The sequence below is a fragment of the Mauremys reevesii genome, linkage group 6 (assembly GCF_016161935.1).
Source record: "Mauremys reevesii isolate NIE-2019 linkage group 6, ASM1616193v1, whole genome shotgun sequence".
NCBI lineage: Eukaryota > Metazoa > Chordata > Testudines > Geoemydidae > Mauremys > Mauremys reevesii.
In genome coordinates, this window is record NC_052628.1 from 126,776,802 (window position 1) to 126,800,224 (window position 23,423).

At 49.2% G+C, this 23,423-nt stretch overlaps 1 protein-coding gene and 1 long non-coding RNA gene across 13 annotated transcripts in view; one reads left to right on the plus strand and one right to left on the minus strand.

Annotated features, from left to right (window-relative positions):
* Positions 1–12,781, plus strand: part of LOC120407779 (T-cell acute lymphocytic leukemia protein 2-like) — a 119,735-nt gene extending 106,954 nt beyond the window's left edge. For 4 of the 11 annotated variants that reach the window (XM_039543848.1, XM_039543847.1, XM_039543850.1 and 1 more), the window contains 2 exons: positions 812–1,201; positions 5,166–5,313. In XM_039543848.1, the coding sequence (XP_039399782.1) occupies positions 812–1,175 (364 nt within the window). In that variant the 3' untranslated portion in view covers positions 1,176–1,201; positions 5,166–5,313. Of the gene's footprint in view, positions 1–811; positions 1,202–1,749; positions 2,683–5,165; positions 5,314–12,529 lie in introns of those variants that run through there. The other 7 variants (XM_039543838.1, XM_039543839.1, XM_039543840.1 and 4 more) reach the window with 6 other exon arrangements.
* Positions 1–17,053, minus strand: part of LOC120407781 — a 108,106-nt gene extending 91,053 nt beyond the window's left edge. For both annotated transcript variants that reach the window (XR_005600250.1, XR_005600249.1), the window contains exon 1: positions 16,933–17,053. This is a non-coding gene — a long non-coding RNA (uncharacterized LOC120407781). The remainder of the gene's footprint in view (positions 1–16,932) is intronic.
* Between the last annotated feature and the right edge of the window lie 6,370 nt (positions 17,054–23,423).

Sequence of the window (23,423 nt, forward strand, 5' to 3'; positions counted from 1 at the left end):
CCACTGCTTCCCTGAAGGGTTCTACTAACATATCCTACGGTCACAGTCATAATTAGACAATGCTACACTGCACCAGTGCTGTTTCCCTAGGGGGAGTATTTCTCATGGTGACTGGTAGATGTCAGGGTCCAGCTGGGCTTTGCTTGGTTTAGGACCCAGGGTGGAGGTGGGCAGCAGTGGCTGTATGCCATATTTATCCTTTTTGCCCTATTCTGAGGCTGGCCTGGGGGTGGTTTGGCCCCAAGCACAATTCAGAGCAATTTCAGGGCTACTGGGACGTGTGTCAGCTGGTAATGGGCCCCAGAGGGGCAGTTATGCTGGCTTGGGACTGTCAGAATGGTGCTGCTCTCTGGCCACGTCCCCTCCCCAGTAGACCCCCCTGTGCTGGGATCTGTGAGGAGAAGTGGTGCAGAGGCAGCTACACTGACTCTATGCTGCCTGGGGATTCCTTCGCACCAGAAGAACCCTCAGATGTGTGGCTAAGCAAGCTTTGCAGCTTTGGGTGGTATAAAGGCACTGTCTGGGGGAAGTCAGGATCTGTCCCTATGTGTGCTCCTTCCTCAATCCTCTGACAATACAAGGCTATTTCTGACTGCAGTTGCTGAGATCGTAGTCTGGGCAGGGAGAGGGACACAGGTCACCTTGGGGTTATGGTTAATCCATAGCTGGGAATGGCAATCCATCAGCCAGGGCAGGGACAAATTTCAAATTGCTAGCAATGCTCTCACCTCCTGTAGAATGCTACCATTCCACAGCCTGAAGGCAGGTCTGAGACCTCTAACTTCCCCTCGTTGTCCTCTTTGCTTTTCAGAGCCTTGAGTATGACCAGAAAGATCTTCACCAACACCAGGGAGCGGTGGAGGCAGCAAAATGTCAACAGCGCCTTTGCCAAGCTGAGGAAGCTCATCCCCACCCATCCCCCAGACAAAAAACTGAGTAAGAACGAGACACTCCGCTTGGCCATGAGGTACATCAACTTCCTCGTCACGGTCCTGGGGGAGCAGGGCCTGCCGCAGACAGGAGTGGCTGCCCGGGGCAGTATACTGGGGCTGTTCCAACAAGCCCCACATTTGCAGAGTATGCAGGAACTGACTCTGATTGAAGACTGTGGAGTCCCTTCTCCAGGCACAAGCAGCAATATCCCAGAGTGCTGGTCAGAGACGTCGTCTCCCTAGCAGGCAATGAGTGATGCAGTCCTGGTGTTAGTTTGATAGTCTCCTTTGCATAATTTGTGGGTTGTTTGCCACTGTACAGTATTTATCTATTTATATCTATTACTGTTGTATTAAATATATTTTTATTTAAAAGGAAAGGAGGTGGAAGGAATCATTGGAAGGAGGACAATGGCTTGGATGAATAGGGAGTGGTGTTCGACCCTTGGGAATTTGCAAGGATTCAGTGTAGTGATTTCACAGATTCATGGAAAAATCAAAGCCAAGAGGGGACCATTATGATCTGAGCCCCTGTATAACAGAGGCCATAGAATTTCATCCAGTTATTGCTGCAGTGGAAGAGATTATTCTTCCTTGCTACATAAGGAGACACTATAGAGTCCAGTTGCTTGTGGCTCAGCTGGCGTGTTTCACTTAAAAAATATCCAGCCTTGACCGAAAGGTTCCAAGCGATGGCGCATTTACCACATCCCTTGGTTGGCTGTTCCAAGTTAAGAGTTTACATCTTATTTCTGTACTGAATTTTTCTAACATGTAGCTTCCAACTGCTGGGTCTTGTTTTGTCTTTGTCTGTTAGACGGAAGGGCTCTCTAACACCAGAATGAAGCACAAATGAGTAAATAAATAACAGCCACCAAGAAATTAAAACAGAAATGCCAGCCTATGTTGAAAGAAGAAATTTTATGGGTGAAGTTTCAGCAGATGCAGTGGATAGAGTCCATCAGCAAATCTATACCCAACTGTGGGAGCACCAGGGGGAAACTGGCTGTCCTCATTCTGGCTCCTTTCAAAACCCACAGAGAGGCTGCTCCTCTGGCCTTCCATGGCAGGACTTAATGGGCCAGGAGGTAGCCTTATGTACATGAATCCCCTGGTCCAGCAAAGGCACCTGTATGCAAACGTCTAGGCAAATTCCACACCACCCGCAGACCATGCCAAACAAGCATAGGAAGCAAGGACTCTGTGAAGCTGCTGCTGACTAGAATACAGGCCTGCATGAGTCCAGCTTTTGCAGCAAACATGTGTGCCCATTTAGCATGCTTCCAGAATTAGGTTTCCTATGATCATCACTCCAGCATATGAGACCAGTGCACCTCTCTACCAGAATGGGTGAGGTTGTGTTTGTACATGTACCCTGTGTGTCTGGACCGTGGGCTTCCCTTAAAACATGCTGATTTTGCCTTTGATAATTAGATGAGTTTGAGCCAAAGCCCAATGAACTCAAGGAAAAAAATGCAGTAGGAAATACTTCCATTGAACTCAGTGGGCTTCGGAACATGCCCCAGCGCAAATTACTGTAGGGCAGTGGTTCTCAAACTATGGGGTGGGCCTCCCAAGGGAGGCACAGGAATGTGTCAAGGAATGTGCACGCTCTGTGTGTGGGGGAGTTGTTTTTTTAAGCACTCTGGGCTGTGGCTGTCAGTCCTGCGTGGCTGGGGCCCATGCAGAAGGGCTGTGCACACCCAGGAAGCAGGAATAAAGGGGACAGCCAGAGCCCTGCTGCCCTGGGGTTGGGTTCTTCTTTCCACCCCCCTCAATCCCTCACTGGAAGGCAGCCGGGGCTCAGGCTATCCTTTCCCTCCCACCCCCAATCCCAATCCCTCACCTGGCTGTGGTGGGGCTCTGACTGTCAGTCCTGCGTGGCTGGGGCCCATGCAGAAGGGCTGTGCACACCCAGGAAGCAGGAATAAAGGGGACAGCCAGAGCCCTGCTGCCCTGGGGTTGGGTTCTTCTTTCCACCCCCCTCAATCCCTCACTGGAAGGCAGCCGGGGCTCAGGCTATCCTTTCCCTCCCACCCCCAATCCCAATCCCTCACCTGGCTGTGGTGGGGCTCTGACTGTCAGTTCCAGTGTGGCTGCAGCAATGCAGAAGTAAGGGTGGCAATGGGGCGCTAAATCAGCTGTGAAAAGTGATATTGATGAATATCACTTTTCACATTGCCACCCTCACTTCTGTGCTGCTACTGGCTTGCCCTGCCTTCAGAGCTGGGCGCCCAGCCAGCAGCCGCTGCTCTCCGCCCTGCCTTCAGAGCTGGGCGCCCGGCCAGCAGCCGCTGCTCTGCACCCCGCCTTCAGAGCTGGGCGCCCGGCCAGCAGCCACTGCTCTCCGCCCTGCCTTCAGAGCTGGGTGCCCGGCCAGCAGCCGCTGCTCTGCGCCCTGCCTTCAGAGCTGGGCGCCCGGCCAGCAGCCGCTGCTCTCCGCCCCGCCTTCAGAGCTGGGCGCCCGGCCAGCAGCCGCTGCTCTCCGCCCCGCCTTCAGAGCTGGGCGCCTGGCCAGCAGCCGCTGCTCTCCGCCCTGCCTTCAGAGCTGGGCGCCCGGCCAGCAGCCGCTGCTCTGCGCCCCGCCTTCAGAGCTGGGCGCCCGGCCAGCAGCCTCTGCTCTGTGCCCTGCCTTCAGAGCTGGGTGGCAGTATATGTACTTGAGGGGGGAGGGAGGGGGACATAAATGATTATAGACACAAAGAAGGGGGGGCCTGATCAAATACATTTGAGAACCACTGCTGTAGGGAATACCTAAATTATCTCATAGAGCTGGAAGGGTCATCAAGTCCAGTCCCCTGCCTTCACTAGCAGGACCAAGTACTGATTTTTTTTGTCCCAGATCCCTAAGTGTCCCCCTCAAGAATTGAGCTCATAGCCCTGAGTTTAGCAGGCCAATGTGCAAGCCACTGAGCTATCTTTTCCTCTTTCCTGCTCTCCTTCAGATACTGAGATGATAACATTTAAGCATCTCAGGCAATTGTCAGGCATTTAAGGATGACCACATGGTGTGGGAGAGCAATTGTACTGTAGAATGTTGCTCACCAATCAGTTCATTTGAGTATCGGAGTTGCCCTCCTGTGTCAGCAAAGATCTGAACAGCTGATAGGTGTTAAAAATCAACTTGAACAGCAGGTAGAAAGTCTAAGGATTCAAATGTAAAGGGTTTGGGGGTCAAAGCCTGCTCTCGCTGCAGTCAATGACAAAACGTCCATTGAGTTCACAGAGACCGGGAGGTGGCACACATACCTGAGTTTTAAGTACATTCATTACGGTTCAACAAGTGACAGTGACCCGTGCTCTGTCAGATCTCCTTGGCTGCATCTGCCTCCTAGTGAGACGATGAGCCACCTTCAGAACCTGCAGTTAGGGCTTTGAGTTCATTACAATGCTTGCAACATTTTCGCTTGTAGCACAGGGAATCTATCACCCTATGATGAGTTTCCTATCAGAATCACACAAACCAAACATACAAACATCTCCACATTCCTTATATATTCATTTGTCTCAGGGGAGCTGACAAGGAAACAGATTTGGCCCAGCTGGGCATGATTTTTTGCTGATCTGAACACTTACGAAGACTAAAGTTTGTCAAAAACATTTCTACAGTGGCTCTGTAATTGCTCCTGAATTGCACAGTGGAGCTAGCAGAAACATTTCAAATGTTGACCAAAAAAAGCTGAAAATTTTAGTGAACAATAAATTTTTTTTTCAAAGCGCTCTGGTTTCCAGCCTAGTTACTCCTAGATTTTTGGCGCTTTGAGGACATGAAATGAGTGAAGACACTGAAGAGCTTCTGAGTGGAAACACGCCAAGAGTCTTTTTCGTGATCTGTGAAGGTCATGCTTTATCCTTCCCTATGCCCACTTTAATGTGGCTACATGGATTGATATTGTCTATTCCAGGCATAGGCTCAAATTTAATGGGCTAGCTTCTCATCCTGGGTATCTGTTGGCTTCAATGGAGTTACACCAAGGATAAATTTGGCCAAATAGGTGTAAACATTTACATGTGAGGATTTTTGGTGCTTTTCTTTCTATCAGCCCATTGCTAGCATTGGAAATGTTTGTTCATCAGCAAAGCAAGTAAAACAGATCCATCTTTGAGCTGAGTATTGTTGTCAAGGAAAGGGAAGAAAGCCTAGCAGTTAAGTAATGTGAAATGCTTGTTATTTATATATTGAAAACTTTTCTTATTCTTGGCTCAAATGTTTTTTGTTCTCTTTTCATTTAGGATCTCCTACTCGGAGGTACAGCATGTGTATGACTAGATTTATCTACCAAAGATTTGTTTGTCAGGACGTCTCTTCATTTTTTGGGATTTCTTATCTGTATGGCTGTGAACAAATATGGTGTAACCGATCACATTTTGTTGTATACAATGTTATTTAACAGCTAATATATTCAAAATAAATTATTTAAGAAACTAACCTTTTTATCTTTCTAAAATTTACTCTTAAATTCAAAAAACATCTGGCAGGGGATATCAAATAGTAGAGCAGAATGGATTATAATGCCAGGATCATTTTCATGTTCAACACCTATATGCTGCTTCTGATTCTTCAGAACAGTTTACCAGCAATGCTTAGAAGTTAGAGATGGTCCAAAAAAACAAGGACAAAACCAAACCACCCCCCTATATTTTTTTTTGAAAATTTTCTTACTTTTTTTTTAGTCAGCGTTTCATCAAAGTGTCAATGTTTGAAAGATTATGGCCAGCTCTTTGGTTGATCAAAAAGTTACAGATTAGTAAAAATGTGTTGCAAAAATGTTATTCCCCCCCCCACGCACAAAATTTAACAATTCAAAAGATTTCAAACAGCTCCATTTTAAAAAGTAGAGATGGTCTGAAACCACAAAACTGGGACCCAGTTTTGGATTTTGAACCCCACAACAGATTGGGATGTTCAGCTAGGGGACACTTGCCATGTTCTTATTGGGATCCAGGTTTGAATTTCAAATATCCCCAAAGCTCAGTGATGCTTAGAATCCGGAGTTTGTTTCTGGCCCATACCTGTTCCCAAAGAGTCGGTTTTACAATCTAGTCCCCAGTGATTGTTGGATGGGGTCTAGGAAGGCCAGTGGTGGCAACCCTGTGGTGAAAAGATGGGAGGAGGGTCTCCTGTCACTGGGAGATGGGGCTAGCATGGCACACATGCCTGCAGTGGGACTCATTCCAATTACAGGAATGGAGGCGCCGAGAACTTGGGTCTGTTAACTTCAATGGGAGATTTGCTTGAAAAAAGCGTGATCGGGCCAAAGGGCTCTGGAGGAAGAAAATCGGGGGGGACCTGAATCTCATGCCCCTTAAAATTACCAGTGTGGGGTAAAGTAGCCTCAGTGTCAGGAGAATACAACCTATAGTTTTAAGGCCCCTGCAGAGCTTTCCACTGGAAATCAACAATTTCTGTACAGTGGGGCTGTGTGACACAGTGTGTGTGACCTGCACAAGGCACGGCACAGAGGAGATTAACCACTTTTGGTGGGGAGGGAAGGAAATGTGCCTGCCACGTGGAAAGCATCTGTGGTTAAGACCAATTAAGGCAGCATCTCTTGGCAGCAACCAAAATAACTGGATGGAAAGTAGAGAAGGAAGGGGCATCTCAACGCTCTCCTTGTTGCGAAAAGATACGATTGTTTGCTTCTACCCAGCACAAATGGAGACTGATGTAGTCCAGCTAGATGTCTTCACAAAACAGAAATTCTCAGTGCTGTACGTATATACCTAGGGCTTTGGGGGCTCTCAGAGCCTGGTCTCCAGCCTAAGCCCAAATGTCTACACTGCAATTTTATAGTCCCACAGCCTGAGCCCCGCAAGCCTGAGTCACCTGACCTGGGTTCTGAGACTTGTTGCCAAGGGTTTTTTAATTGCACCCCAACCGTTACCACAGCTACTAAATTGGGACCAGAAGATTCTTAACACATACATCATGAAGGGAAATGCAAACATACGAAAACGAATACCAACAGAGTGCAGCACACTGGTAGATAAGGTGGTGTGATCGGGCACACCCTCCCTGGTGGCCTTTTCTGGCCCTGCAGTTGTGTTGAACTCAACACCCTTCAGGTTCTTTCAATCAATTGTCCAGTCTTAGGCTGGTTCAAAACATGTACCCTCTTTGTGGGGGTATGATTTTTTAAGTGGTTCTACAAAGTGTAACTCCCTTTGTTAGTTGTTCCAGGTTACTCCACTCTAGGTCCATATAAGAGTTGGGGGTCAGCTCTCACCCTGGTTCAGGAGCTTCCCCAATCCCCTTTCTAAAACTGGGGATGTGTTTCAAATTGTCACTCCCTCAACACAGAAGTTCCCAGCTCTCCCCTGGAAGCCAGGCTGTGAGTTCACCAATCCCTTTGTCTCTCCTTAACCAAGAGGCCCCAGCTCTTCTCCTTAGGAACATAAGAAAGGTCATATTGGGCCAGATCAATATAAAATATATCTGGAGGTATACCTATGTCATAGAGCTGGAAGGTCATTGAGTCCAGCCCCCTGCCTTTGCTAGCAGGACCAAGTACTGATTTTGCCCCAGATGCCTAAGTGGCCCCTTCAAGGATTGAACTCACCACCTGGGGATTAAGCAGGCCAATACTCAAACCACTGAGCTATCCCTCCCCCTGATGGTCTGTCTCAGCCTGTCTTCTGACTGTGGCTGAGGCCAGGTGCTTTAGAGGGAATGAACAGAACAGGGCAATTTTGAGTGGCTCATCCAGCCCCAGCTTCTAGCAATTGGAGGTTTAGGGACACCTACAGTCTTTGGTGCTGGGTTGTACTTTAGGCAGCTGTAGGTTCTCAGCCAGCTTCTCCCTTCACTGGCTCCTTTTCCCCAGGCTTTTCAGCAGGCTGGCCTACAGCTGGTGTCTGCCAGCAGTGAGGGAGGAGGCAGCATTTATGCTAGTCCCTTCCCCTAGCTCATCCCCAATTGGTTGGGTGGGAAGAGAGCCTTGCCTAGCCCTTTCAGCCAGGCTTCTGGCTCTGGGCCCTTAAAGACACAGTGACAGGATTTCCTCCTGAGCACCACTCATTCCCGGGACCTCTTCATCTCCATCAATATCGCCTACATCTTGTGTATACATATGGGGTGTTTCAAAATCACAAAGGGCCACCCCACATGATGGGAGTGTGTGCTGATGGCTCATCATTAGGCACTTTTACCCTTAAGGAGGCAGACTACCTTGTCACAGGTGGTCAGTCCATTTTAACTCCATAGCTCTGGCTGCTCACCATTGTCTCAATACCTCCTATCTCTGAATATAGAGCGCTAGTAATCATAGCAGTTAGAGGTCAGAAGAGCTAGCTATGGGAAGAACTATATTGCCACTGTGGCTTGCATAGTTAAAGTGCCCATCTAATAAAGAAAAGCTGTTGGCTTCCAGCCCTAGTGATGCCTAACACATGGTTTAAGGAGACAGTTAGTCTTGTGATAAAAGCATTGGACTGGGATTCAGGAGGTGTGGTTCAATTCCTGGCTTTGCCATAGACTTCCTGGGTGACCGTGGGCAAATCACTCCCTCTCTGGGCCTCAGTTCCCCATCTGTAAAACAAGTAGGGTAACACTTCCTTTGTCAGGTCTATTTATGCAGTAAGCTCTTCAGAGGAAGAATGGTCTCTTACTACATTGATGTAGAGCACAGTGAGGCACCCGAGAGCTGAAGGGCCTCTAGACATTATTGTTCTCTTACAAGAAAGCTATCTGGGCCGTCTCCTCCCAGGGCAGAATTGTTCCCAGCAGTCCACGTCTTTCAGTAACGGCCTCCGGATTTGGCCCTAGGATTCTATTTTTCACCTCTGTGTTTGATAAACATCCCAGTTCTTTGTGTAGCACGTTTAGAATGTGAATGACTTGTACGACCGATAATGTCCCCGTTTTTATAATCATTGGATCCGTTTGACAAAATTCTAGTGCAATGGTACAAAACAGTACAGCTTGCAACAGTGAGACTGCAGGGTTTGGGGTAATTGCTGTAGACTAGTGTTCTATTTTCTTTTGCTAAAGGAGACGTACTAGATTACAGCCTGAGCCAAATCTCACTGAATGCATTAGAAAATCACCTATTGACTTTAGAACCAGCTCTAGAGTTCATTTTGGGCACACCCCTGTATTACTGATGTTAGTGAGCGTTTTGCTATTGACTTCAGTGACTGCAGGATCAAGCCACTGGCTAACAGAGAAAGTCAGGTTACCTGTCAATATGCAAGGTGCAATAATTAGTCATAGATCTGCAAGCAGGTAAATAACAACAAATAGAACGTATCAGAGGGGTAGCCGTGTTACTCTGGATCTGTAAAAGCAGCAGAGAGGCCTGTGGCACCTTATAGACTATCAGAAGTATTGGAGCATGAGCTTTCGTGGGTGAATACTCCAATGCTCCAACAGGGCCGCCCAGAGGGGGGGGCAAAGGGGGCAATTTGCCCCGGGCCCCGGGCTCCGCAGGGGCCCCCCAAGAGAACAGCGGAGGCTCCCGCCTCCGCCCCTGTCCTGGAGCCTCAGCGCATCAAGTGCCGAGTTTCCGCCGGAGCCCCTGAGCCCCGCCCCGCTCAGAGCCGCGTGGTCGGGGGGGGGGGGGGCTGGGAGCTCCGGGCTCAGCTCAGCTGCCTCCGCTCGGCGTGGAGCTCCCAGCCCCGCCCCCTCACCACGCGGCTCGGAGCGGGACGGAGCTCGGGCCCCGCCGGAGACGCGCTCGGGTAAGAGGCTGAGGCTGAGGCCGGGGCGGGGGAAGCGGGACCGGGACCTGCCACCGCCGCCGCGCAGGCCGGTCTTCGGCATTGGGGGGCCTCTTCTGTTCCGGGACCCGCCGCCGAAGTGCCCTGAAGGCCCGCGGCGGGGACCTCGCCACCGAATTACCGCCGAAGACCGGGCTGCGCTTCGGCGGCAGGTCCCGCTTTGGCGGTAATTCGGCGGCGGGGGGCTCCCGCTGCGGGTCTTTGGGGCACTTTGGCGGCGGGTCCCGGAACGGAAGGGGCCCCCCGCCGCCAAAGACCCCGGGCCCCCGGAATCCTCTGGGCGGCCCTGTGCTCCAATACGTCTGTTAGTCTATAAGGTGCCACAGGACTCTTTGCTGCTTTTAACAAATAGAAATGCTCTTTACTGGCTGAAACATGGAATGTGGGTCCTTGCTCTTGTCATGAGGCAGTCTCCATGGTAGTGGAGATTTAGTGACATGTTGCTCGCCATGCTTAGCACAAGGTCTGTGCTCAACAGCTCTGCTAGCTATGCTGACTGAACACCATGAGAGGAACATGAACTGAGCAGTGTGTGTGTGTGTGTGTGTGTGTGGTGGGGGGAGGAATCAGTGGCTTTCTTATGCAGCTGGATTTGATTTAAAAAAGGATATCAAAGATGATTGGGAAAGGTTGTTGGGAGAAAGAGCAGTGTAGCAATGGCAACACAATTTTCAGCCTCTGATTTTAGGCTATGGTGGTGGACCCTGGTACTGAGTAGGTACTACAACTGGACATCAAGAAGTATCTTAGAATGATATTTAAAGGGACAATATTTATCTTGCTAGGAACCTCCAGAAACCACTGACCAGGAAAAGACTGATTCTAGTCTGATATGTTTCAGGGAAGTACTATTTGAAAGATGTGTAATAAGTCATTCATATGAATTTAAGATTGCTCCCTATGAATTTTTTTAGACATAATGGAATTGCCTGAGATGACCAAGTGAAAACAGGGGTGAGCAATGCACAACTGACTTTTGTTCTTTGAAGGCTAAGTGAGGAAGGACGGGGGAGAATGGACAGCTTAACTGCTGACCTGCAGGTCAGAGGTCACTTTAAAGTCACATCCTTAAATCTTAAAGCCAGAGATAAAGCAACAGACTCTAAATCCATCGGTTTTCATTGCTGTAATTGTACTTTTAAAGCAGCAGGTGCTAAGGGAAGAATCAAAGGGGGAAATGGTTCAAAGAATCAACTCTAATAAATATTAGGTTTATACAAGGTACATATTACTATATTTCTCTCAACCACAGAAATAACTCATACTTTTGTTGATGTATTAATATGTTATGGCTAGGTGTAGGCCTACCTCTGTTCCCATTCAAGTCAATGGTAAAACTCCAGTAGGAACAGAGTTAGGCCAATGCTCAGCAGTTCTGAAAATCCCACCCTTCATGTAAGAATATACAGCCCAGCTACATGCTTTAGTCTGATGACAGGGATTTTAAACCACATAGTTGTGGATTAAAGCAGGATTCTTGGCGTTCCAGGCTCCCAGATTCAAGTTTTGTGGGGTCTTCCTAAAGAGGGACCACTGAATCTGGTCCAAGAGGTGAACATAGCTCAGAACTGCTCAGTAATAGCAACCTTAGTGTAATTAAATTTAACATCCTTTGGGAGGGGGGAATACCAAAGAAACCTGCCACAGTAACATTAAACTTCAAAATGGGGAACTGCACAAAAATGAGGAAGCTAGGTAGATGGAAATTAAAATGAACAATCAAAAGAATGAAATGCCTGCAAGCTGCATGGAAACTATTTAAAAACACCAGAATAGTGGCTCAAACTAAATGCAAACCCTAAATAAAAACAAAGCAGGAAGCAGACCATAAAAATGCCAGCATGGCTAAGCAGGAGGGTAAAAGAGGTAGTTAGAGGCAAAAAGGCAAATTTTCCATTGACTTGGCTGAGGCTAGAGATGGGCCATCATGGAGTATTGCACAGAACCTCTCATGGTGGCATCTATTTCAGCCCTTTCCCCTGAATTACACCATGACTCAGTGGCAGAGTTCACAGGAAGCTCCCCCTACCCCGAGAAATTAGGTTTATGTGTGGCGCCTTTTCAAACATATTATGCAATTGACAAAAGGGGGTGTATGACACATGTTTTCACACAGGGCTGGAAAATGAGCCTACCCTGCTCTCACACAGCAGTGACAGCTCCTGTCCCCCAGGACTGGACCCAGCTTCCAGCTCTGGGCATTGTGACCTGGTGCCACCATTCAGGTTTGTCCTGGCTGCCCTTCCGTCATGAAGAAGGCTCAGATGGGCCAAATTGGAGTAAGTGGTGAGTGTGTTGTGACATGAGTCACAGTGCCAGGTCACCGTGTGCGCCATGTCACAACGCCTGGGATCAGGATCCAGGCCCAGCTGCGCAGGACAGGAACTACTGCTGCTGGGTGAATGCAGGTTCGCTCTCCAGTCCACTACCAATGACCAATCAACCGCCTCCCTCTCTACCTGCCCCAGCTGGCTCTGTCCCTGCGTGAATGGTTTTGTTATTCCTAAGTGATCTCCAGTAGATGAGTGCTCAGTCGCCTAGGCTTTTAAATGGATCCAGTTGAAAAATGAATCCCAGTTGGCATGTTTGCCATAGGAAATGCTAGTCTCAAGGGGAAATGCCACTCTGCAGAGATGCACCATGCAAATTCGTGCCCTAACCCCAGCTTTTGGAAAAGCTTTCCACAAACCAGTGACTTTAGATGGCAAATAGTGAAGTGGAATTTTAACTAGGAATTCTGAGCTGAATATCAGAACAGATAAAACATCCTGCTTTTTTCCACTCCTGGAAACTTGGATCAAAGTCAACCTGAGAATCATAATTAGTATGCTTAGCCATTAACATGTTGTTTTTTTCAATCTAGTTTATTTTTATTTCAGATTAAGGAAAAGGAACAAAGAAAGAATGAATATAAAGTCTCCGGGAAAGAGAGAACACATGGTAACACATTCTGTGTTGGAACTGACACACTGAAATGGAAGCTGCCCCTCCTCTACATTTAAAGGTACAGGCCCCAGAACATGGAATTGCGACATCATGTATCAGTCACGTAGCTAAGTATATAACTGAGGGCCGAGAACCTGATCCAAAGCCTCCGATTGACTTCAGTGGTCTTTGAATTAGGCCCCAACAATCCAGGCGGGCCAGAAATGTAACAAAATATTAATCAAGTATCATAACTGAAATATCCAAATTAATCTAATCCTTCATTTGGAAAAATTATTTGTGAATTAATTGCCCTGCTCAATAATTGAATAACTGAAGAAATATTTGTCAAAAATGTATTAAAAATAAAATTCCTCAGATAAATTTGATTGGTATTATTTAGCCTGCTCTTTACAATGCTACCTTATGTAGAACTGGACTGAAGATGGCATCTCTTCTCTAGAAAGCGCCAGGTTGGAGTCAGCACGATAACTGTGGACCGAATTCTGACATTCTTATTAAGGCTAAAGTCTTGATGAAGTCAAGGGTTGAGATTTTTCATAACTGACCAGTGGTCTTAGGTGCCTACCCTGAGACACTAGGACCCTGAGACACTAGGACAATCTGATTTTCAGAAGGTGAGTGCTCAGCACTTTGTAAAGGTCAAATCCCTGTAATATATTTACATTTCAGCTTGGCCCTCACAAATGTAGGCACCCAAAATCACTAAAACCTTAGCCGGTGATTTCAGTGTTCTGAGATCATTCCCCTCCAAGCAAAGTCAGAAGGGAGAGAATTAAGCAGGGTGCTGTGGGAATCATGTCAATCAATTTACATAATGGCTGTATGTAGCAAACCTGGGTTACTAAACAAACAGCTTATGTTTCCAACATCATCATAAACCTTTGCACCAAATTTGAAGGGTACGGAACTGATTTCTTACGCCCACCAACTACCTCTTGCATGGAGCTGAATCTTTCTACCCTTTTGTCTTTTTTGAAAATGTGTTTTCTAAATGATGGCAAAAATGAAAGATGGGCAATTAAAACTCTGTTATGGTGGAAATGTAATATAAAACCCGAGCATTCTCCCAGATTTAGAAATGCAAACCAGCCACAAAACGAGTAAAATAACAACAGCCAATGGGCCTTGTTCCTACTACATTTCTTATCAGTCTCCTGCAGAGACTCTAAAACTCTTATCTCGATAGACCAGATTACTGGGCTGATCGCCTCTCCATGGTGAGTAGGAATCAAACGACATTTTCCATTGTCAGCACACTGCACATTCCCAGTCCAGATAAATCAATTAATGGGATGCAGGGCTGATTCTTTTTCTTTCTTTCTTTCTTTCTTTCTTTCTTTCTTTCTTTCTTTCTTTCTTTCTCCCCTCCCCCAGTTCCAAGTTTTAATACCATCTAAGAGTCCTTAGTCAGAAGAGGACTTGCTGGCAATGCAGGTGCAGGTTTTCAGAGCCTCCACACAACGGCAATAACACCCCCTTCTGCCCTCCTCAGGGCTTCTCTTTGTGAAACACTTTTTCTTTTCTTTCCTTTTCAAATGTACAACCCCTGCAGCTAATCTGATTATGCTAATTTGTACTTCATGAACCCAAACACTGTAACAGGATCTGGGCTGGGCTGCAGGGATGATGGTGGTGGGGATGGGAGGATGGGAGGGACAATGATTTCAAGTTAGTTAACAAAAAAAGTCTTCTGTATTGTTGGACAAAGCGCACTCTGGGAAACCCATGCAGCTCTTGACAATTTAGAGTGTTTGAAACTGGCCTGCGCTATTGAGCAGAAAGGGCAGCACTGTGAATATACAATGAGGGGCACAATGAAAAGTCTGTTTCCTGTTGAAAGTTGTTTTTCCTTTTCAATAACTAATCCTGCCCAGAATCTAGGAACTGAAGTATTCCCCCCCCCATTGCTAGTCGGGTGGTAGCTGACTGTGACATTAGACATCTTCTAATTATAACCGGCCTCACTGGTCCTATTGGTTTGACACATTATTAAATCCACTTAAAATTTGGCAGCATGGTTTGTGGACACACAACAATATTATAACCATGCTTGAGCTCTGTTAGGCATACCGTCTCCAAAGTAGCTTTGCCTACCCAACTTTTCACGACAGTAATAATAAGCACTTGATTTGGTCTGACAACTTTTGAACAAAGTATTACTTAAAAAGTTAAGTAACACAGGTGTAGAATTAAAGTAATCACTGCTGGCATTGCTTTGTGATGTTTGCTGTATGGCATTGTATCAATACGGGATGACTTCGGGCTAGTTCCTCAGCTGGTGTGACTAGGCATAACTCCATCATTATACCAGCTCGGGACCTCATCCATTGTGATGTTATAAAATGGAATTGAGATGTTTATTTTGCAATTTAGATTGGAAACTCTTTAGAGTAGGGACTGTGTCTCCATACATCTGTATTAAAGCACCATCTACATATAGCACACTTTATAAATGATAGGAATCATAAAGGGGCTTTTCAGCAAGAGATGGGCCTGAACCAAACCTTCCAAACTGGTGACGTTTGAGACCAATTTCTACCTGCAAAGAGAGTGTATCTTTAATTTTCCAAAGACGGATGGGTTGATTTTAAATGCTCCATTAATAGTCAGTGTATCAGTCTCAGTCTCACGCTCTGTGTCCCACTAAAATTCAGATGGTTCCTTTCTCGGCTATAACTCCTCTCTCTACATGCAGTTTATTTGCAGCTAGTTGCAAGAGGGGAGGGGAATTGAGAGAATTTGTGCTCTGTCTTCCACCTTAATAAAGATGGTGCCATGTCTAGTACAGAGTGGCATCATTATGGGGTTAGTTCACCCGCGTGGCATGAAGCAGAATATTCAGGGTTATCATTTTATGAAAGTGAACAGAGGAGGAAAGGTGAGTTCCTTAAAGTTGATGCTTTATATGTTCTCACGTTAAACTAAACTTCCATGAGTGCTGTGATAAATGAAGGGGCTGGGGTAGCTCCCTTTTATGGACACCAAGCCAGCCGGTAGCTATAAAATCTCTCTTAGTAGCTGTTCTCTGATTGGTCTATCTGTAAAGGGTTAAAAAGTCTCACTGCTCTGCATAGGTAAAAGGAAGTGAGTGGGCACCTGGTCAAAAGAGCCAATGGGAAGGCTAGAACTTTTAAAATTGAAAGAAGACTCCCCTTTCGTCTGTCTGTTGTTGTTCTCCCAGAGAGAGGTGGACGGGGAAAGCTATGCGGTAAGAAGCTTGGGCCAGGTATAAAAAAATCATCACTATCATACCTAGAAACTACTCATTTAAACCCCAGACATGTAAGTAGATCAGGAAATGTCTAGGAAGACGTGATTAGATTTATTTCTTTTATTTATTTATGGCTTGTGGATTCCTCTGTGCTAAGCCCAGATGCTTTTCTTTTGCTTGTAACCTTTAAGCTGAACCTCAAGAAAGTTTTTCTGGGTGCTTAATGCTTGTAATTGCTCTTTTAAAATCTAACAATAGCCTGAGTTCCCAGATGTATTTTCTTTCTTTTTTTTTAATTAATAAAATTCACCTTTTTTAAGAACAGAATTGGATTTTTGTGTCTTAAGAGGTTTGTGCACATGTTTTTAATTAGCTGGTGGAAACAGCTAATTTCTATTTTTTTTCTTTCTCAGCTCTTCCCTGGAGCGGGGTGTGTGTGTGTGTGTGTGTGTGTGTGTGTGTGTGTGTGTGTGTGTGTGTGTGTGTGTGTGTGTGTGTGTGTGAAGGCACTTGAGGCTACCCCACAGGAAGGAATTCCCAAGTGCGCCTTATTGGGCTCTCAAGGGGGTTCTGCACTTGGGTGGTGGCAGGATCTACCAATCCAAGGTCAGAGAATAGCTGTAACCTTGGGAGTTTAATACAAGTCTGGAGTGGCTAGTATTAATTTTTAGAATCCATGCGCATCCCCACCTTCTGCACTCGAAGTGCCAGAGTGGGGAATCAGCCTTGACAGGTGCTTTAAATTCACATTATTTCAGAGTGGGAATGATAATTTATACAGCAATATTAAACAACATTAGCTCCAGCAGAGCAGTGAGTAGGCAATGGGGAAAAAAACCCACACAAGTGAAATAGGATTAACACGTTAAATTCAACCATAAAGAGTGTATTGTTTAGATTTGCTGCATAGTAACTGGCATCGCTCTGATGTGAAGGAAAAATATACAAAGCAAGTTATATTTATAATATACATGCAAATGTCCTTCTGAGTCTTTATCCGATATGAACCAAAATAAATGCTCGTTGTATGAGCTATGCTTGTGCTGTACATAAATATCTCTGTTTAGAGAAGTTGTGCTAAATCTAAGACAATTAGCAGTTTCAAATCCAGTGATAACTTACCTCTCCCAAGATCCAGCAGCAGAGTGTATTGTAGTAGGGGGTTGTTTGCTGCAAGTGTTTGGTGGAATGGCGATATAACCAATAAATCAGGCTTTGTGTCTGTTCTGGCATTTGACATTCACTGGTATGCTATTAAAAATAAAAAGGCAGCTGTAAACCTGTCTTAATTAACAATTATTTAACCTATAGCAGCCATAGCTTGGCTTGAATGTTCCATCTTGTATGAGCGGAGAGAGGAAATTCATATTTTTACTTTAAACAGAAGAGTGTTTTCAGGGCTGTGCAGGCGGTTGCTTTAGGGTCTCATTATGAATGTGTACAGTATTTTGCTCTGAATTTACCATGATTTGAATTATAACAAAGCTCAAGTGTTGATTACAGCCAGTCAACTCTTGTTAGCAGTTGAGGGTGCTTCAAACATCTCCTCCTTGGCGGTTACCATGAAAACAGGGACAGATCCTTACACTGAGGTGCGGGAGGTGAGCGAGCACACTGGGTGAGATGTAGAAGGGGGAGGACTTGGTTGGGATGTTAACGTGAGGGGCAAGAGGGGAATAAGAGGAGTAGGAAGACACTGAGGGGCTGCAGAAGGACTCAGGAGAGAAGAGGCTGAAAAGGGACAGGGAATATGGATCCTGGATGGGGCAAAGGAGGGATATGCCAGGAAAGCATAAAGAGGCACAGAGGAATGTGTGGGCATAGGAGGGGGCTGGAAGGTGCATGGGGGGTCTGGGAAGAAGTTGAGGGGGGAGCTGGAGAATGTGGGGGCACAAGAGGAGGCTGAGAGGGTGCAGGAGATTGTGGGGGTGTGTGAGGAGGCTGGGGAGTTGCAGGAGAATGGGGTGCAGGAGGAGGCTGAGGGGGGCCAGGGAATGTGGGGGTGCAGGAGGAGGCTGAGGGGTGTGTGGAATGGCGGCTGCAGGAGGAGACTGAGAGAGGGGCAGGCAAATGTGGGGTCACAGGAGGACATTGAGGGAGGGGCAGGGGAATGGGGGTACAGGAGGAGGTTGAGGGGGGCCAGGAATGTGGGGGCACAGGAGGGGGCTGAGGAGAGCAGGGAAATGTGGGGGTGCAGGAAGATGCTGAGGCAGGGGTATGGGGGCACAGGAGGAATGTGGGGACATGGGAGGAGGTGGGGGGCAGGGGAATGTGGGGACACAGGAAGAGACTGAGGGGGGAAGAGGAATGTGGGAGTGCAGGAGGACATTGAGGGGCACATTCCACTGCCTCTCTCAGCTGCCTCCTGCACTCACTCAGGAGGAGGCTGAGGGGGCAGTGGAATGTGGGGGTGTGGGAGGAAGGTGAGGGAGGGAAAGGGCAATGTGGGGGTGTGGGAGGAGGAGGCCAAGGGAGGGGCAGGGGACTGGGGGTGCCGGCGGAGGCTGGTGGGGGCGAGGGAACGTGGGGACGTGGGTGGAGGCGGGGGCAGGGGAATGTTGGGTGTGGGAGGGGGCAGAGGGAGGAGCAGTGGAATGTGGGGTCACAGGAGGACATTGAGGGGCACATTCCACTGCCTCAGGAGGAGGCTGAGGGGAGCAGAGGAATGTGGGGGTTGGGCGGAGGCTGAGGAAGGGGCAGGGAAATGTGGGGACACAGGAGGAGACTGAGGGGGGAAGAGGAATGTGGGGGTGTGGGAGGAAGCTGAGGGAGGGGAAGGGCAATGTGGGGGTGTGGGAGGAGGCCAAGGGAGGGGCAGGGGAATGGGGGTGCAGGAGGAGGCTGGAGGGGGCGAGGGAATGTGGGGACGTGGGAGGAGGTGGGGGCAGGGGAATGTTAGGTGTGGGAGGGGGCTGAGGGAGGAGCCGGGGACTGGGGGTGCAGAAGGAGGCTGAGGGAGTGTCAGGGGAAGGTTGGGTGTGGGAGGAAGGTGAGGAAGGGGAAGGGCAATGTGGGGACACAGGAAGAGACTGAGGGGGGAAGAGGAATGTGGGAGTGCAGGAGGAGGGTGAGGGGGCAGTGGGATGTTGGGGTGGGAGGAAGGTGAGGGAGGGGAAGGGCAATGTGGGGGTGTGGGAGGAGGCCAAGGGAGGGGCAGGGGAATGGGGGTGCACGAGGAGGCTGAAGGGGCGAGGAATGTGGGGACGTGGGAGGAGGCGGGGGCAGGGGAACGTTGGGTGTGGGAGGGGGCTGAGGGAGGAGCAGGGGAATGGGGGTGCAGAAGGAGGCTGAGAGGGGCAGGGGAATTTGGGGTGCAGGAGGAGGCTGAGGGAGGAGCAGGGGAATGTTGGGTGTGGGAGGGGGCAGAGGGAGGAGCAGTGGAATGTGGGGTCATAGGAGGACATTGAGGGGCACATTCCACTGCCCCTCTCAGCCGCCTCCTGCACTCCCTCAGGAGGAGGCTGAGGGGAGCAGAGGAATGTGGGGGTTGGGCGGAGGCTGAGGAAGGGGCAGGGAAATGTGGGGACACAGGAGGAGGCTGAGAGTTGGTCAGGGGAATGTGGGGGTGTAGGACAAGGCTGAGGGGGCAGGGGAATATGGGGGTGCTGGAGGACACTGAAGAAAGGGCAGAGGAATGGGGGCATGGAAGGAGCCTGAGGGAGGGAAAATATTAGCCCAGTGGCTTTAAAAAACACTTGTGACAATTTTAAATTGTTTAAAGGTGGGGGAAATACTTTTAAGAGGGAGCAGGGCCGCCCAGAGGGGGGGGGCAAGAGGGGCAATTTGCCCCGGGCCCCCACGAGAGTTTTTCGGGGGCCCTGGAGCAGGGTCCTTCACTCGCTCCAGGGGGGCCGGAAAACTCTCGCGGGGCCTGGGCCCCCGGAGCTTCTTCCGCTCCCGGTCTTCGCCGGCGGGGGGTCCTTCCGCTCCGGGGCGGAAGGACCTCCCACTGGCGAATTCCCGCCGAAGTGGGACCCGCCGCCGAAGTTCAGCTCGGTCTTTGGTGGCAATTCGGTGGCGGGGGGCCCTTCCATTCTGGGACCCGCCGCCAAAGTGCCCCGAAGACCCGCGGCAGGGGTCCCCCGCCGCCGAATTACCGCCGAAGACCGGGCTGCACTTCGGTGATGGGTCCCACTTCGGCGGTAATTCGGTGGCGGAGGGGCCCCTGCTGCGGGTCTTCGGGGCACTTCGGCAGCGGGTCCCGGAACGGAGGGGCCCCCCGCTGCCGAAGACCCCGGGCCCCCGGAATCCTCTGGGCGGCCCTGAGAGGGAGAAATATGCTTTTTTAAAAAATCTTGCCAGGACATAATTCATATTTGATGTAGGGTTTCATTGTAAAGTCTCTTTGTAGTATGATTTGTAACTTTCCTTGATTAGACTGTGAGCTCTTTGGGGCATGTACTTTCTTGTCACAGTTTGTCCATTTGACACTGTGACATTATTGGATTAAAATATGACCATATAGATCATTGTTGCAACGACTGTTATATATTTGCAGCAAATATTGTACAAAGGTTGTCAAGTGAGGTGCCTATGAAAAGGTTATGATTTGCTGGTTATGATTATGCTATCTGTATGCATGTATCATGTTTGTATTTGAAGTTAAATATTGGCTCTATACTTGGATTTCAAATGTTGGCTCCTGGGGTAACGCCCACAAGGTAACACATCCAGCACATCTTGGAGGGACTATTTGAATTAAGTGGCTCATCAAGAAACACTTGGTTGACAATGACCATGGGAGACACCCATCTACAGTGAGTGGACTATCGTGTAAACATGCTGCCTGGAGTGTAGGTAATGACTTCCCGCAATGACTGAGGAAAATTGGGCATCAATATGTGACTTGCCCACATGCAGTGATGAGCTGCCAAAATATTAACAACCGGTTCCCTTGTGCCCCCCCGCGGGGGGGTCGTGCCCCATCCAACCCCTCATGTTCCTTGACACACACCCCCCAGGACCCCTGACCCATCCCCCCCTTTCCCTGACTGTCCCCTGACTGCCCCTTGCCACCCACCCAACCCCACCTCTCATTCTCGATGGCCCCCCAGGACCCCTACCCCATCCAACCACCCCTTCTCTCTGTCCCTGAGTGCCCCCACCACCTCATCCAACCCTGCTCTTTCCTGACTGCTCCCTGGGACCCTTGCCCCCATTCATTCACCCTGTTCCCTGCCCTCTGACCACCCTGACCCCTATCCACCCCCCACAACCCATCCCCTCCCTGCCCCCTTACCACACTGCCTGGGGCCGGGACCGGGTCCACTCCGCCAGGACCACGACCGGCGCCGCAGGGCCCAACTCCCTGAGCCCGGTGGGACAAGAGCAGGCACTGCTCAGCTGGCAGCGGGGCCCGACTCCCCGAGCCAGCACCGGGGCCGGAGCCGCTCTGCCGGAGCCGCGGGACCCGACTCTTCAGGCCGGGTTGGGCTGGAGCCGCTCGGCCAGCAGCGGGGCCCGACTCCCCGGGCCGGCACTGGGGCCGGAGCCGCTCTGCCGGAACTGCGGGGCCCGACTCCTGGGCGGCACCGGGCTGAGCCGCTCGGCTGGAGCCACGGACCCGACTCTCGGGCTGGGTCGGGCTGGAGCCATTCGGCCGGCAGCGGGCCCGACTCCCGGCCGGCACCGGGGCCGGAGCCGCGCGGCCGGATCCGCGGGCCCGGAGGCCCCGGGCCGGGTCGGGCTGGAGCTGCTCGGCTGGCAGTGGGGCCGGAGCCGTGGGGCCCGACTCCCCGGGCCGGCACCGGAGCCGGTGCTGCGGGTCCCGAGCTGGGCCGTGTCGGAGCCGCTCAGCCGGGACCAGACCAAGCCGGGGGTGCTTGGCCGGGACTGGGCTGGGGAGCTTGGCTGGGGCCAGGGGGAGCCGCTCAAAGTGGAGCTGGACTGGGTCACGCGCGCTGTCCGCCCCGCCTGGCTTACCTGCCTGCTCCTCATTTCAGGCTTCCCGTGAACATCTGATTCGCGGGAAGCAGGGGAGGGGGAGGAGAAGGGGGCAAAGCGTTCAGGGGAGAGGGGGAGGTGAGCTGGGGCTGCGGGCTGGGTGGACAGCTGCCCGAGCTTTGTTAAATTTAAAAACTTTTTAGAACCTGGTTGTCCTGGAACAACTGGTTCTAAAAAGGCTTCTAAATTTAACAACCGGTTCGTGAACCGCTGCGAACCGGCTGGAGCTCACCACTGCCCACATGACTCCAAACTCCATCTTGTTGCTGTAATTTTCCACAGTAAGAATAATGGAATGCCATCCACATAGCAAAAGCTACGAAAGGCCCTGGAAATACCTCCAATGGTCTTCAATCCTGCTTCTTACTTGGCTACAAACTGAAGCTCTGAACAATGGACTGAATGACCCATCCAAGCAGTTAATGTACTCCAGAGACTTGACTTAAGCCAGCAGTTTATTCCATCACTGCTACAACCCTGAGCCAAGAACTTTGCCATTACTGTATGTTATTGATTCCTTTAACCAATTTTGACTCTCAACTTTCTTTTTATAAATAAACCTTTAGATTTTAGTTAATAGGAATTGGCTGTAGAATAGAATAGAATAAAATATCAGAGTTGGAAGGGACCTCAGGAAGTGATCTAGTCCAACCCCCTGCTCAAAGCAGGACCAATCTCCAACTAAATCATCCCAGCCAGGGCTTTGTCAAGCCTGACCTTAAAAACCTCTAAGGAAGGAGATTCCACCACCTCCATAGGTAACCCATTCCAGTGCTTCACCACCCTCCAAAAAGTTTTTCCTAATATCTAACCTAAACCTCCCCCACTGCAACTTGAGACCTTTACTCCTTGTTCTGTCATCTCGTACCACTGAGAACAGCCTAGATCCATCCTCTTTGGAACCCCCTTTCAGGAAGTTGAAAGCAGCTATCAAATCCCCCCTCATTCTTCTCTTCTGCAGACTAAATAATCCCAGTTCCCTCAGCCTCACCTCATAAATCATGTGCTCCAGCCCCATAATCATTTTTGTTGCCCTCTGCTGGACTCTTTCCAATTTTTCCACATCCTACTTGTAGTGTGGGACCCAAAACTGGACACAGTACTTCAGATTACTAGATATGCCGGGTATGCTGAATAGAGGGGAATGATCATGTCCCTCGATCTGCTGGCAATGCCCCTACTTATACAGCCCAAAATGGCAACAAGGGCACACTGCTGACTCATATCCAGCTTCTCGTCCACTGTAACCTCTAGGTCCTTTTCTGCAGAACTGCTACCTAGCCACTCAGTCCCTACTTTGTAGCAGTGCACGGGGATTCTTCCGTCCTAAGTGCAGGACTCTGCACTTGTCCTTCTTGAACCTCATCAGGTTTCTTTTGGCCCAACCCTCTAATTTGTCTAGGTCCCTCTGTATCTTATCCCTTCCCTCCAGCGTATCTACCACTCCTCCCAGCTTAGTGTCATCTGTGAACTAGCTGAGGGTGCAGTCCACACCATCCTCCAGATCATTAATGAAGCATGTATTTGGGTAAGATATGGAATATTCAATAACCTGGGAGGAAATGTGTCCAATACTTTGGGATTGGTAGAACCTTTTCTTTTATATGATGAAATAAGATTTACAGAGATTTTCATCATATTTGACGTGGGTACCTGGATGGAGGCCTGAG